The sequence below is a fragment of the Parasteatoda tepidariorum genome, chromosome 8 (assembly GCF_982258835.1).
Source record: "Parasteatoda tepidariorum strain Cologne lab strain chromosome 8, Ptep-v5.0, whole genome shotgun sequence".
Lineage (NCBI taxonomy): Eukaryota > Metazoa > Arthropoda > Arachnida > Araneae > Theridiidae > Parasteatoda > Parasteatoda tepidariorum.
Window position 1 is genome coordinate 8,503,006 of NC_141762.1, and position 15,955 is coordinate 8,518,960.

Consider the following 15,955-nt stretch of genomic DNA (forward strand, 5'->3'; position numbering starts at 1 on the left):
TTTGAATCATTGGAATTACAAGCGAAAAGCATACACGAAATTAACGTAGGACTATTTCTATTACACTCAATGAATTGAAGAATAACATTAAATTAAGGCTTAGGTTTCTTCCTAACAACTATTCCTCGAAACTTTACTGAGATTATAACTTATAGACGAGTTTATAAAAACGTCCTGGTAAAATAATAATTAAATAAAAATATTTTTTCTGCAAATGAATGTCGACAATACGTATTTCAATTGACTTATCCAACATTTCTTTTTCAGACTTATTTCGATGGCCTATGGTCAGATAGGAATGATGCAAGCTGCTGCAGGATTTTTCACCTATTTCGTAATCATGGCAGAGAATGGTTTCTGGCCTAGTACATTATTCGGTATTCGTAGAGCATGGGATTCAAAAGCAGTTAACGACGTCCCTGATTCCTATGGACAAGAATGGGTAATTTTTTTAACTGATAACTAATTTAACGCACAAATAGGAAACAAAAAAATTTTTTTCTTTGGTGCTCATATTGCCGTCTAATTTCATGAATTCTTATTTAAATATTCCTATCAAACTTTAAAAAGAAGTATATTGAAGTGTTAAAGTGAAACAATCTCCAGTTACATTGAAATTAATTTTAACAGCAACAAAGCCAAATATTTAAACAGCGTTAAAAGACTTTTTCTAATGAAATTTCAATTTATGTTTATTAATTTAGATATAGTTTAAGAAAATCGTTTCTGAAATTAATGTTCCAAAACCTACATATTGAAGATCGTAAATAATTGTTTAGTGAGGGGAAAAAAACATATGAAGGGCAAAAAAATGATGACATATTTCAAAAGACAGCATTTATAGTGAAAGAGACAACGATTTCCGTGCACACGAAGAGACGTTTTGTGTAGTCATCAATACATAACTGGAAATGACGCTAAGAAACAGTTTCATTTATAGGGTGCATCTTTGTGTGGCATATCACTATATTATATCTGATTTCCATGTCTGGTGAATAGTCAGTAAAATTAGATTAAAAATCGCAAGTATTTTTTCTGGCATCAGCAAGAATCACGAAATTATTTTTTTCCTATTAAATATTGTTGTATCCCTAAATTAGGGGTGATTGTATTCCGTGGGTACCACGAAATTTCAAGTTTTACATATCATTCTCCCTGGTCTAAAAACTAGAAGCTGAACATGCGATTTTTTCGCGAACATCGCAGAATTTTGCGTAAATCAAAACCATTAGTTCGCGAACTTTCGCGAATCAAAAACTTATAATCCGACAAAATGTTGCAATTTTGTCAACATCCCCTTAACGAGATATTTATATACATTCTTTTACTAATTACGTGAGGAATTACGTCTTTCGTGGTTCTTTCCCAATTTGATTCTCTTGATTTGGCGGATTTTCGCCATTTTGAATATTTAGAACTGTTAATATTGCGATTCTTATTTACACGATTTTAATATCAAACGTCGATTTCCGTTTCAACCTGGTTTAAAAGCTACCGCGTTGCGAATCGTATTCACGCGATTTAAAAATCGTACATCGCACTTCCTATTCACGTCATTAAAAAATCCAATATCATGATTCTTATTAACGCGTTTTTAAAATCCAATATTGCGATTCGTATTCATGTGTTTTTAATATCAAACATCAATTTTCTCATTTATACGTGATTCAAAAACTGAGCATTGCGATTCGTATTCACGCGATCTAATATGTATAGTGATTCATATTTTCGCGATTTAAAAATTCCATATTGTGATTTGTCTTTTCGCGTTTTTAAAATCCAATATCACGATTCATATTCACGCAATTTTAGGATGCAATATTGGATTCTTAGGAGAAGGAAGTTTTTTTCTTGAATGAGTTACTCTAAAGGTGTGATATTCTACCTTAGTAACTAATTTAATTATAAATGTCAGTTCAAAAAGTTAAGTTAAATAAGAAACATGTATGGGTTACATGATTTAGGCCAATTTACCAACCGGCTAGAAATCACATGACTCTAAAGCCAATAGAAATTAACTGCCAAATTGATCTCGTATTCTTTTCAGTGGTGGATACTGAGTGAAAATATTTTTCACGTGTTTATCTTAGTATAGAAACGAATCTCACCGGCGTCCTGAAAGGAAAGCCTTGATTAATCGAAGAAACATCACATAGAGAGGCAGGCTGAAATTAATGTTTTAGACAAGTTCTAAAATTTATTTTTGTATGCAAGCTATATAACAACAGCTATATAATCAACATTCATTGTTGTCAATGTATGTCAAAAGGTGTTGCACTTCATTGATTTTTCTTCTGGAAAAATTTTGTTAGGATTTGGAAATTTGTTGTTGAAACATTTCTGCCGTAGACATTTTTGTCATTCATAAAGTACAGCGCAACTAAATCACTCTGTAAGTAAAAACAATCTACTCTAGACATGTATTTCAAAAATAAGGGATATATTTGTCTACTTCATTTTCAGGCTTTTTACTGTTATCTTAACCCTAAAAATGCATATTTATTTTTATAATAACAAGGTCGCTATTGTGGCAATTTTATCGGCTATGGTGAGTTGTCATTACTTTTTGTGTATTTACTTTTACCATCTGATCTTTGATATTTATTTGTCACTTTATCACGCAGACATACAAAGGGAGGAAGACGCTGGAGTACACATGTCACACTGCCTTCTTTGTGTCCATCGTCATCGTCCAATGGGCGGATCTCATTATCTGTAAGACGAGGAGAAATTCTTTACTTCACCAGGGAATGAAGTAAGTTTCATTCTATCTTATAGCGCTGTAGAAAAACATGAAAGAATCGCGCCTTTAATGATAGAAGCATAAAACATTGTGACAGACATCGTCACTTCCGAGCGGCTGTTAATTATGTGGGTAGATGGATAATTGAAGATTAAACATGTTGAATTTTATAAAATAAACGAACATTTGATTTGATAAATGAACCTTGACAATGCCTTTAATGATAGAAGCATAAAACATTGTGATAGACATCGTCACTTCCGAGCGGCTATTAATTATGTGGGTAGATGGATAATTGAAGATTAAACATGTTGAATTTTATAAAATAAACGAACATTTAATTTTATAAATGAACCTTGACAATAAAAGCTTTAGATGCGATGTTAGCCGTAATCCATTTAGCAACTTTTTTTCTGTCCAGCACAGTCTAAAACTCTTTCCACCTTCTGTTCTAAAATCTCCCTCGCCAATCTCGCTCCTCAGCAAGTCTCGTTATTCTGGACTGAATATTATCTTTTTGCCAGCCAGCACAAACTGTAGAGGATCCCTATATGCCGGCGCTATGAGGAAAACATGCCTTCTTTATGGCTAGTGTTTCTATGTAACTTAGGATTCACTGTGGCTACACACATTCTATCTATTTTCCAATCCTTTCTTCCGGTAGTGATAAAAATAGCATATTATTCGCAAAAAAGTATCATTTCATATTATGACGAAGCCTTTGAAAAACAGCCCTAACGTATTCTCTCTAACGTATCTGCATTCTTATTCTTTTCTATCATAAATAATATCTATTTCGCCAACTCTCAAAGTAAGCGTCTTCTTCTTTTTAGCGTCTTTTTTCTGACGCTTCTCTCCTTTTAGCTTCCATTTTTGCTTGTATTTCAATTCGACGACATTTAGTCTCTTCTTGACGTTTATTCTTTTTTTTTCTATAGGGCTCCCAATTTTTCCTTATGCAGTTGACTTTTTCCGCTAGCGCTTCATGCTCTAATCTTTGCTCAATAATTTCTTCCGGCAGTATTTCAACACTTCCTACTTCTGTTTACAGAACTTACTCTTCATAATCGTTTCCTTCGATGTGGTGAAGGAGATCTTTCTATCCCCAATTTCAATAAATCAGTTTTCGAATCTTTACTTCATTCGAAATAATCCTTCTTTACGTAGACTGGTGTCTTAAAACTAAAATATTTTTTGAGAAATTGTCATTGGACCCATCTCTGAAAGGTAATCAGTTCGATCCCAGCCAGCCGAAGACTACCCGTGTGCAGAATGGTGGCTGGTGCAAGCTAAATCTGTTGGGGTCACGAAGTCTTCCAAGTTCCCATCAACAAATCAATACATCTGGGGGTATTGGGTCGGAGATGGGTCATGCTCTGGTTCAGGTCAAAATTACGATCTGAAGATGGATGGATGGTGTGTAAATGTGTCCTCCCTGTAAAACGGGATGTGATGTAGGTATGTTGACCCTGGATCATTCTCAGGGATGTTTCCCAGACCGTTTACTAATAGCCCATTGTGCAGCTCTAGATCGACTTAAATAAATAAAAGTACCGTACCATACCGTATCCACCTACATGAGTTATATAAAATGTAAAGTATAGTGGAAGTAAATTCGTGTAAACCCAGAGTAAACCATGGGGTTTCAAATGCTGAAACATTTTTATCGAAATATCAAAATGCAAACAAGTTATAGCAGTGGGGAAAATATGTATCTGCAATAATATATTGTGTACTGACTGATACTTACTTAACATCTCGACGAACATTATCAACAAAACATCGCTTTGTTAGCAATATGCAGATCACTTCTAAATATAAGGCCGGTACTAAACACACTCTGATTCATTTTTGTTTTGAAAATGCGTATTGAACCGTGTGTGTGCAACACCTCCTAGAAAAGAGAAGGCCTCTACACGGGTTACCATAAATATCTTTCAGTAGTACAAACGTAATGACATATTTCGTATTTTCAACCACTGCGCAGCTTAGTACCCCGAACGTAATGACATCTTTCTTATTTTTCATCAACTGCGCAGTTAACTTCGTCACATCGGACTACTAAATTGATCTGTGCTGAGGCCTTTCTACTTCTAGGAGGTGTTGGTATGTGTGTGTGTTTTCTCTTTTCGGAAAAATTATCAAAATTTGGGATCTAATTACCACAGAAAATGATATAGTGACAAAAGCATTGAATCATCACATGGGAAGAAAATGTGCATTCAAGAACTTGATCTGACTCTGCATTTGAGAACTAATCTTGAAACTCTGCAATGACGGTGCTATGTCTATGCGAAAATAAATTATAGGTGCATGCGCACTTCTAGTGCGCATGCGCGTGTGAAAAAATACCAAACTTATGTAAGTGAAAATAAGAGATTTCGCCGAAGTCCATAAGTTAAAAACGCTAACGTAGTGGAATATCATTTAAATTTTGACCACAAAGTCAAAACAAGCATTTACTATGGATGTAGACTCTTTCTTTAAAGCTCTGGCATACGATTCAAGATGCTTCGCTCTACGTATAATTGCGGTTCTTTCATCAGAAAAATTTGGTAGATTATAGATTTTAATGAATTCAGCGATAAATAATGCTGCCTATTCTTATTATTAATAATAATATTTTTTTAAAAATATCCTTGAGCTTCTATTGATTATTTAACTTCTTTTAACTAAATTGTATAGTTAAAATAAATATAATTTATAATTTTAAAATAGCGAAAATATATTTAGTTTCTTATGGAACTAATGCAATTGGACAACCATAATGTTGAACAACAACCCATAAAATTATGTACTTATTGAATGAATGAATAAATGTTGTAAGATCACGTGATTCATTTCTAAATTTCATCAATACATTTCATCAATTCGCATTCCACGTCCATGTTTTTAGTTGGAAGGTAGGCTTAAACAAGATTTAACAGCTATGAACAGCGTGCTTGTACAACACCTCCTAGAAAAGAGTAGGCCTCTGCACGGGTTACCATAAATATCCTTCAGTAGTCCAAACGTAATGACATATTTCGTATTTTCAACCACTGCGCAGCTTAGTACCCCGAACGTAATGGCATCTTTCTTATTTTTCATCAACTGCGCAGTCAACTTCGTCACATCGGACTACTAAATTGATCTATGCTGAGGCCTTCCTTCTTCTAGGAGGTGTTGGCTTGTACCTTTGTAGCTTAAATCACGCCTACATTAACTTCTAAAATAAACGCGAGCTCCAATCTTTCTTACGTGCGAAATCTCCCTTAGTTACTCATTTTTGTATGCGTTATGTTTGTATTTATTCTATTGGTACTTTTCGGTATAGGAATCCTGAAGTCAACATATAGGAGACAATCTATGCTCTGCACAGAATACCTGATAATACACGCAAGTGTATCCAATACAACAGAATTGTGATAATTAGCGATAACAATACTCATGGAATGCGGAAATTAAGCGATCGCTATTGATAACTAAGGTTATCGAGCACAAACATTGTACATAACGTTAATGATTGAATACAATATTGCGTATTGATAAACTTTGCGCTACGAGAATATTGATTAGTGTAAAAGATAATGCAAATTAAATTGGTAAAGTATCGCGGTTTATTGTTAAATATCGATACTTTTGTCATTAACATCGGGATATTAAAATTTCTACTTATTAGTTGCAGGGACCAATGTTCGAGTTAGCGGGATCTCCGAAAAAACAATCTCTAACACATGATCCCGAGAACCGATAAGTATAGTTCGTTCACCAGGAGTTGGCACTTGGCTCCACCTCCTCGGACGCAGAGTTCATTTCAGCGCTGGAGTAAAAGGTGAAACATCTCCACGCTTGAAATTGAGACAACCTTTAATGCGCGCCAAACACAAACAGTGATTTTTTTTAAGTCACTTACTTCGCTTTACAATCTGCTATTATACATTTCGTTTCTCTAGCTAATTAATATATTTTAAGTTTAAAAATTGCTGTTTTCGCAGAAAAATGTCTCAAAAAGGATAAACTATTCACTCAAAAAAGAGAAATAGTATCATAAAAAATGGAGCGAAATATGATCAAATTTATAAAATATTTAATGTTAAAAAGATGAATATGAAGTTGGAGAAATAAATATTTTTGTCATACGATCGCCAAATAGCAACCTTGTTCAAGATTCTTCACATCCTTTTCCCAAAAATAGAGAAATAGTATTGTCGCATACCACGTGATGAAGGCGGAGCCAAGTGCCAACTCCTGGTGAACAGACTATACCTGTCTTTTTGTTACAGTCAATTGATCTGTGAAAATCGCGAGAATGAATATAGCTCCCCAATATTGGCAAAATCGGTCGATTTGATTTGTACTAACTGTTTTAAGATGAACAGGATTAATTCTACGAAATTATAATACCTATCTATTTCAGGAACCACGTCCTCAATTTCGGACTTTGCTTTGAAACAGCCCTTGCCGCCTTCCTATCCTACTGCCCCGGAATGGATCGTGGTCTGCGCATGTATCCACTGAAATTCCAGTGGTGGCTGATCGCTCTTCCATTCTCTCTCCTCATTTTCGTCTATGATGAAGTGAGGCGGTATATACTCCGACATAGACCTCCTGGCTCATGGATCGAGAAAGAAACTTACTACTAAGAAATCTCGCCTCATTCTTTATTCATCTGCTGTATTTATACTTCATTCTCAAAATGTCTTTGCACGTCGATTTTAATTTATTTCGTGCGTGTTGGAAAGATGAACAATGAAAAAGTACCATTTTGTGTTTCGTTCAAAGTACCTCACGGAATTATGTAATATTCTTCATCTAAGTGTAACAATTCTACAATTCTAGAAAATAAAATGATTTTAATGCCTGAAGTTTCTCTAGGAACTGTGGTCCGTGCGTGGAGATCGAGATTCGGACAGAAAGTAAGGTTTAGTGACAATCAGAAGAAAAATGCATACAAATTTAAAAAGAACGCCATTTGTCGGTATTAAAAAGAAAAAGACATCGTAGCAATCCTTCCCTGGGAATGACAACAATCTCCCCCTGCGAGAAGAATTTTATTTTTTGATACAAATAAGAACACATTAAAAAATATTATTTCTCTCAATATAATTTCGAATTAAACAATGGGTGGAGATCGAGATTCAGACAGAAAGTAAGGTTTGTTGACATTCAACAGACAAATACATACAAATTTAAAACAAACGCCATCTGGCGGTATTAAAAAGAAAAAGACTTCGTAGCAATCCTTCCCTGGGAATGACAACAATCTCCCCCTGCGAGAAGAATTTTATTTTTTGATACAAATAAGAACACATAAAAAAAATATTATTTCTCTCAATATAATTTCGAATTAAACAATGGGTGGAGATCGAGATTCAGACAGAAAGTAAGATTTGTTGACATTCAACAGACAAATACATACAAATTTAAAACAAACGCCATCTGGCGGTATTAAAAAGAAAAAGACTTCGTAGCAATCCTTCCCTGGGAATGACAACAATCACCACCTGCGAGAAGAATTTTACTTTTACAAATAACAATTTATAAAAAAATATTATTTCTCTCAATATAATTTCAAATTAAACTTATTTTTTTTTCAAAAAGAAAATTAATTTCTCAAACGCTACAGCTTTAGTTAAGAAATCAGAAATGTTATCATTAGCATTGTTATAAACAGTTTTTAATGTTTCATCTTCAATCATATCTCTCACAAAATGAAATTTAAGATTTTCATGCCTGGTTTTGTTAGAAGACTTCCCAATGTTCAACCAGTCAATAGCAACTTGGTTATCAGAAAATATAGTAACAGGAGAATTAATAAATTTTTCACAGTTCATTTCATTGAACATATTTATTATCCAAGTAAGTTTTCGAGCTGCGTCAGCTGCAGCAAATAATTCAGCCTCACATATTGATAGCCCTATATATCTTTGTTTTCTACTTTTTCGTGCTATAAGAGAATTAATTACACAACCTGGAAAAAAATTCTCTTTCTACATGGCCCCAAATTTCATCAGCAGTACAACTTAAAAACCGAATTCTTTATTATAAAATATGTTCCTATCTTTTGAACAGCGTTCAAATCTTTCAAAACTCTTTTAGCCAGAACATAATGCCTTTTTTCTCGGAACGTTTCCTAAATTGTAATAAATAACTAGTTACAAAAGCAATATTTCGTCGGGTTCTATTTGCTAAATATAAAAATTCACTTACGATTTAATCAGTCTGATTTATTAAATCATCAGTAGGATTAAAAACATCTATCTTCAACTTTAGTTATGGGGGTATTTGTTTTCCTACATTTTTCCATACCATATTTTTTCATTGAAGATTCAATTTAATGAGTGTGAGGTCAATCAATTCCATTTTCTTTTTATGAAATCTCAATGCCTAAAAATGTTGAAACATTAGTTGTTTGTTTTAATTCAAATGGTTTATGAAGTTTTGAAATATCTTTGTATGATTTCGAATTATTAGAAAATATAGCCAAATCATCAACGTAAACACAAATTGCAAAAAAATCCTTATCATTAATTTTAGTAAATATGCAATTGTCAGATGCAAGTTGAGTAAGACCAATCTTTTTAAAATTCATTATTTAACTTTATATGCCAATTTCTACCAGATTGAGGTAGATCATAAGAACTTTTATCTCATTTGCTTACCTTATTTTTACTATATTTATCTTCAAAACCTGGAGGTATTTTCATAAATACAGTTTCATGAATATCACCATATAAAAATGCTGTTTTAATATCAAGAAATGTAACAATTAAATCCAATTTTGCCGCTTAAGCAATTAATACCCTGAATAATTCAATATTTACCACAAGTAATTCATACCTGCCAACTCTTCCGGATTTTCCGGAAGATTTTATTTTCATATTTAAAGTGGTAGCAATACTCAGGTTATTCCAATTAACTTTTTGAATTATAATGATAATTATAAATGAGTTTGACCTCCACTACATATAAATAATTACAATAAATATATAAAAGCATAATAATCTTTTCTCAAGCGAATTTCAACGGGATCAAAATACAAATATATTTTTGAGTCAGATTGTTTTTCATTTATTGTTTTACAACCACTCTGAAAATCCATTCTCGGAAAGAGTGAAAGTTGGCAGGTATGAAGTGTATATGATTCAGAATAATCAAAAATTTTTATTTGATTAAACACAGCTGCAACCAGTCGCTCCTTGTTGTTATCGATATTTTTTATTATATACACCAGTTTACTTTTTATTATATTTTCATTCTTAGGCCTTTCAATTAATTCGAAAAACTTACGCTTCTCCATCGAAAGAAGTTCAATTTCCATTGCGGTTTTCCACTTCGAATATTTATTGCTATTTATCGTCTGTTCATAATTCGAAGAACGTAATTCATCTGTTCGAAGAACAGATGATTCTTTCAAGGCTAAGCTCACGTTCGCGGATATTTTATTTTTTATTCTTTCAGAAGCATCTTAATGCGGGAGTATTTTGATTGTGCTCATTTTGCATCTCGGTATTTTCTTAAGACGATTTATGAGAAAGAGAATGTTCACTCCTTCATTCGGTTGGGCTTCAGTTTCGACTTGAGGTTGAGACGAAGAATATAAACAGGGAAAGAAGGCTAGCTTCTCTAGACATAATGTAAACCAGTCCCCCCAAGGTTTGGTGCGGTTCTTGTTCCGGGTCCCAATGAATACTCTAATATATATTTTTTTAAATTCGTATCAAAAAGGAAGCCAAAAAAACATTCATATATGAACGCGAAACTGACGAGTTGCTTTTAAAAAGACGGGGTTAAAAACATCAAAACTAGTTTGATTGCCAGAGGAAGCAGAGGACTGAATGAAACTGGTTTACTGTTTCGTTTCATCCAGTTGTGGTTCGTAAGAATTCGATAACGTTTTTGATTTTTATTCGGTTGGATTCGATATAGGAAACTGATTTCCGATTAAGTGACCCAGGTACGAATCCCAGCAGTGGCTCTGCTCTCAACTCGCGTCGACCACAGTACTGACGTAAAAATAGCATCAGTGTAGGATCAAGGAATATACATAGGGGGAGAAGTCTATCTCTCATAGGCTTAGTGTAAATCATTCCCCAAAGGTTAAGCGCGGTACCTATGTCAAAAGGAAAAACAATATTTAGGGGCACAAATGCAGAGGTTCTTGAAACGGGTATGCATCCTGTTCTCTTCCAAACCACTACTGGGTTAAAAGAGAAGTTATCTCTTTTGGTTTATTGTTGTGTTATGTTGCACTTTTACTTGATTAATAAACAGCACTTCTACTATTCATTAAGAAATTTCTTTGAGAATACATTTATATCATCCATGTTGCTTAAACACATTTTGGCATAGAAAGAAAGAATGCAATGGCGGTTGGCGGGAGACAGAGTGCCCAACCATACATGTAGAATTGTCCAACAACCCGTTCACGGGTGACACACCTCCTGACTGTCACTTTACTTCGTATGAGAATGCGCTGTATCTTAATACGTATGATGCACTGCTAAATCTGAGTACGTTACTCACCCTGTAAGTTGTTTTTCTGGTATAGTATTCCGCACCGAACAATTCTCGGCGTAATTTACCCATTCGAGGAGCTGGACTTCTCTCTATATTCTTTGGTTGAGATATATTAAACAGGGTCAAATCCTCAATGTTCCATATGATACACTCATTTTTGTTTGTCAGAAAATTTACTTCCTCTAACTGATTCGTTAAATTTGACAGTAACAATTACAATACACAATAGAGAGACTTCAATTACAAAATTTTTTTATCGACATTACATATTCTATAAGCTTGCTTTTCTCTAGAATAATCGACAAAAATCCCGCGTTTTCATGAAATATCAAATTTATTTTGGAATTGTTTAGGCAAATGAAAATAAACGACTCTTCCAAATACTTCTAAGTAGTTAAGTGTAATGTTCTTTTCCTGACCATATTTCAATCGGAAGAATCGGTTTATTTTTACGCGGTGTTCGAATAAAATAATTCGAAATGAGAGTGTTAAAATTAATCGCCTCAGCCCGAAATTTTAACGGTAATTCACTTTTATTTAATAATATCTCAACTCTTTCTACTAATACTCTTAAGGCTCGCTCAGCACGTCCTTTTGACGAAAGGTTATACGGTTTTTTTTTTCAGGTATGATCCTGTATTTTTCAAGAAAACTATCAGTCTTGTTATTAACAATTCTAACCTGTTATCTGTTCTGGATCTCTTGATTTTCTTATTCGTTGCATTTTCATTCATTTCCTTAAATTCACAAAACATTTCAAATTCTTCAAATAGCCAAGTTAAGACTACAATTGGGTAATGATACCCGAGAATCTAACTCCATATCTGACTTAAATTGTAATTGAAGTAACCTGGGTATAACAAAATATTTTCCTATATTATATGGGCCTATAATTATATACGAGATTCAAAATGAATCTAAAGAGTAGCACTGTAAACAAATTACAAATTTAAATTATTTAATCATAATTTAAATTCAGAGACATTTTGAAAATTGAATTTTTCTCATTGGCTTAGCGTAAGCCACTGTTTTAAAATAAGCTAATAATGGTTAAAAAAAAAATTTAAAATATGTTAAAGATAACACCAGTAATGTTTGCCAGCTTGTATCTTGAGTCAAAATTGATTGTTTGTTGCTCGTTCTCTTATACTTAATTATATTTTATTTTCCAGGTTATTTTTATGCTTAAAGAGAGCGTGGCAGCATAAGCAAACTACATCACAGAATTATTATTCCTAAAGTTATTTGAAACCACGTATTTATTTTGTTTATAGTTATGTTTTCAAAACTTGTTCGTATAAAACTATAATTTAAAATCACCGGTAATAGAAATGAAAAAAAGCTTTATGATGAAAATTTAAAATAATGCAGAAATGAAACAATTTAGTTGAAGGATAAGCATGAAAAACACCACTATTACGCCAATGATAAAGTTTGTATTAGTTGCTAATTGAAGTAAAATAATCGGCTATGCACTAAAAGAGAAAATTAATGGAGAAATGTTACTAATTCCTTTAAGAGATCTTAAAAAAATCGGCAAACTATTATTGTCTTCAATGATGCTAAATTAATTTTGGTAATAAGTTCTAATTGAAATAAAAACTAAGTTATGAAGCAAAATTAATGGAGAAAATGTTCATATTCATAACGAGGAACCGTAAAAAGTCGCCAATGATGCCTAATTTTGGAAATATGGCATTCAAAGATTAGAGGAGATAAAACTAGAGCCGATTTCTTTTAATAAAAATTAAATATGTGACATTTTCAGATCTATTCAATCAAAAAATTTTATAAATTATTCCGATTTGAATCTTTTTGTCAAATGAGCACAACGATAATTCTCGTGATATGTGGAAAAGCTGTAGAAAGTCACAAATTAATTTTGCTTATAGATATGCTTTTGACAGATCTTTGTTACAATTAAATGGAATCGAGTCGTAGTGGCTCAGGGAAAAGAGCGTCCACCTTCAATCAGGTCATCCGGGTTCGAATCCCAGCTTTCCGGCTGTGTCCAGACCGACCACAGTGCTGACATAAAATATCCTCAGTGGTAGACGGATCATGGTTCAGAGTCACCTTGCCGTCAGGCTAACCGTGGGAGGTTTTAGTGATTTTCCTCGTCATGTAACGCAAATGCCAGTTAATTCCATCAAAAAGTCCTCCCGAAGGCAAATTTTCACTAATTCTTGATCCAGGAGTACCCTTGTCTTTTGGATTGGGTTCAGAACTACAAGGCTGCGGAGTTGAACATTAGTGGTCATAAACCCAAAATTGGGTTGGCTGTTCAACGCTGGTTATAAAATAAAATAAAGTTAAATGAAATTTGTGTCACTAGTCAATGGGAATTTTAAAGAAAATAAATAAATAAATACAACTAGGAGGCTCCGCCCCCTGCTCGCTAACGCTCGCCAGCCCCCGAGAATTGCTACGCAATCCTATGTGGTTCACTCCGTGAACCATGGCTCGCTGCGCTCGCTCGCCAATGAACACAATGTTCTAGTACAAAGACATAATATATTATTATCAAAGACATAGTATTTTATCATCAAAGACATAGTATTTTATCATCAAAGACATGGTATTTTATCATCAAAGACATAGTATTGTACTTATGTAGAAGAATTCTACCAATGTTCTTATTGGCTTTTAAAAAAGTATATTAGCTATTTAGATTGTACATGGTGAAAAAATCAAAACATTAGCTAAATAAGAAACATATAAGCAAAATAAATTATAAAATATTGCTTCACTAATATTCTGCATTTTAAAGCGTGAAAATTCAATGCATAAATAAACGCGAAATATAAAAAAATTCAATGCATTCAATACAAACACTTAAACGTTTTTTAGACGTTTAGGTAGCTCCCAGTAGAAAAATATCAATTCAACAGCGGCCTTTTAAAGCATTCTCACTTCAATTAATTAATTAATTCCTAATGGAGATTAAATAAAATTCGCGATCGCAACGCTCGAGTACGCCGTCTAGCGGGAGCCTGTAAATATCAGACATTAATTTATCACGTTTTCATTCAGTTCCACCAGAATCACTGTCAGAGTCGGTCGCCATTTTCTTTGCACGAAATAAGAAGCAAAATTTGCCTAAGGAAAAAGCCGAAAAACTTGAAAAAACTCTCCAGAACATTGTTAAATCTTTCAGAAACAGAACACGCCAAACATTTGAAGAAAATTCCTCAATAATTTTCAACTTCTATTATCAACAAACTTGCAACTGATAACTTCCGATTTCGCTATGGCATACTGTTACAGATGTGTGTTTCAAGGTAAAATGCATTTCTTCTGTCTTCAATTCATTACAAATTAAACTGAAGTCAACATTGCTTTCGTCATTTCAATAAATAAATGTGAATTCAGAACGTCAAGAACAGCAATTGTTATAGAATATTCTTCTTTGTTATAGAACGGTATATATTTCTGTATCTATATAATTCGGAAAACAACAATAAAGAATCATCCAAATTACTTGAAATAGTGTCATTTGTGCTGATGATTAATAAATTTTTTATCGTTTTTTTGGTAAGTATTTCTGAGTTTTGAAAGAATAGATAATTTCAACTAGAATTCAGCTGTTCTGTTTTTAAGCTACATATTCAAATTCATATCGAGATCTTACAATTATAAAATTTTGATGTGTGGTATGTTATCTAAAAGTAATAAAGGGATAATCTATGTACATATTATTTGAAAATAAAACTTTCAAACGAAGAGCATTTCGTTTGGAATTCTGCGGATTTATAAAGAAGGTAAGTGTCATGATTTTAATAATAAAAAATTAGCTTGTAAATTTTTTTTTTTCTTATTTGATAATAGTTCTCTACAGAATGCTTTTTTACGTCTGATTAAGAACTGTAAGAATGAAAAGAGAAACAATATGGAAGTCTTTTATTTCAATATGAGGAATTTTTAAAATCGTTTTTTTATCCTAAGAATTCTTTATTTTACTTTTTTTAGTTTATAACTTTTTGATAAAAATTGTTGCTAAAATAATTGTTTTGAAAAATTAAATGGTATAAAATTATGTGCCAATGTATACTTCTTGCATATTCTAATGCTTGAAGTAATATGTTTCGGTACTTACGTAATAACGTCACCGCAACTACAGATTTGGCGGTTTTTAAGTGCCACCAATCTACACCAACAAATCATAAAATAAAACACTTTATTTAAAATCAAAGTAGTTTATCGGATTTCGGTGGACAATGGGCAAAGTATTTCGCTCCTGAAAAAATAAAATTGCATCTTGTTCTATTTTTGGCAATTCCCAAAGACGAATTTTCATAGCACTAAAAAATGGTAACAAAAATCGAAGAACAAATCATTTTGGAATTCTTCTGATTTATAAAGCAGGTAAGTGTTAATTTTTATAAAATAAAAAATTTTACTTAAGTAATTTTTTTCTTATTTGATTTAAATGATAGTTCTCTATAGAATGGTTTTCTGCGTCCGATTATGAATCAAAAAAGAAAAAACATGAAAGTTGTTTATTTTAATGCAAAGAATTTTTAGAATTGGGTTTTTCATTTTTGCTTTGTATCGTAAGCATTCCTTATTTTATGTTTTTTAGTTTCTAAATAATGATTTTATTGAAACTTGAAATTTTTTAATAAAAATTGTTGTCAAAAAACCTTTTTTACTAAATTAAATTTCATAAAATTATGAGGCTTATGTATACTTTTTGTTCATTTTAATTTT

The 15,955-nt window shown here is 32.7% G+C and overlaps 1 protein-coding gene across 1 annotated transcript in view; it reads left to right on the forward strand.

The window, feature by feature from the left end:
- Positions 1-7,590, forward strand: part of LOC107456567 (sodium/potassium-transporting ATPase subunit alpha) — a 62,031-nt gene extending 54,441 nt beyond the window's left edge. The window contains exons 18-20 of the mRNA XM_043050245.3: positions 268-442; positions 2,625-2,755; positions 7,143-7,590. Coding sequence (XP_042906179.2) covers positions 268-442; positions 2,625-2,755; positions 7,143-7,368 — 532 coding nt within the window. The 3' untranslated portion in view covers positions 7,369-7,590. The remainder of the gene's footprint in view (positions 1-267; positions 443-2,624; positions 2,756-7,142) is intronic.
- Positions 7,591-15,955: the final 8,365 nt, after the last annotated feature.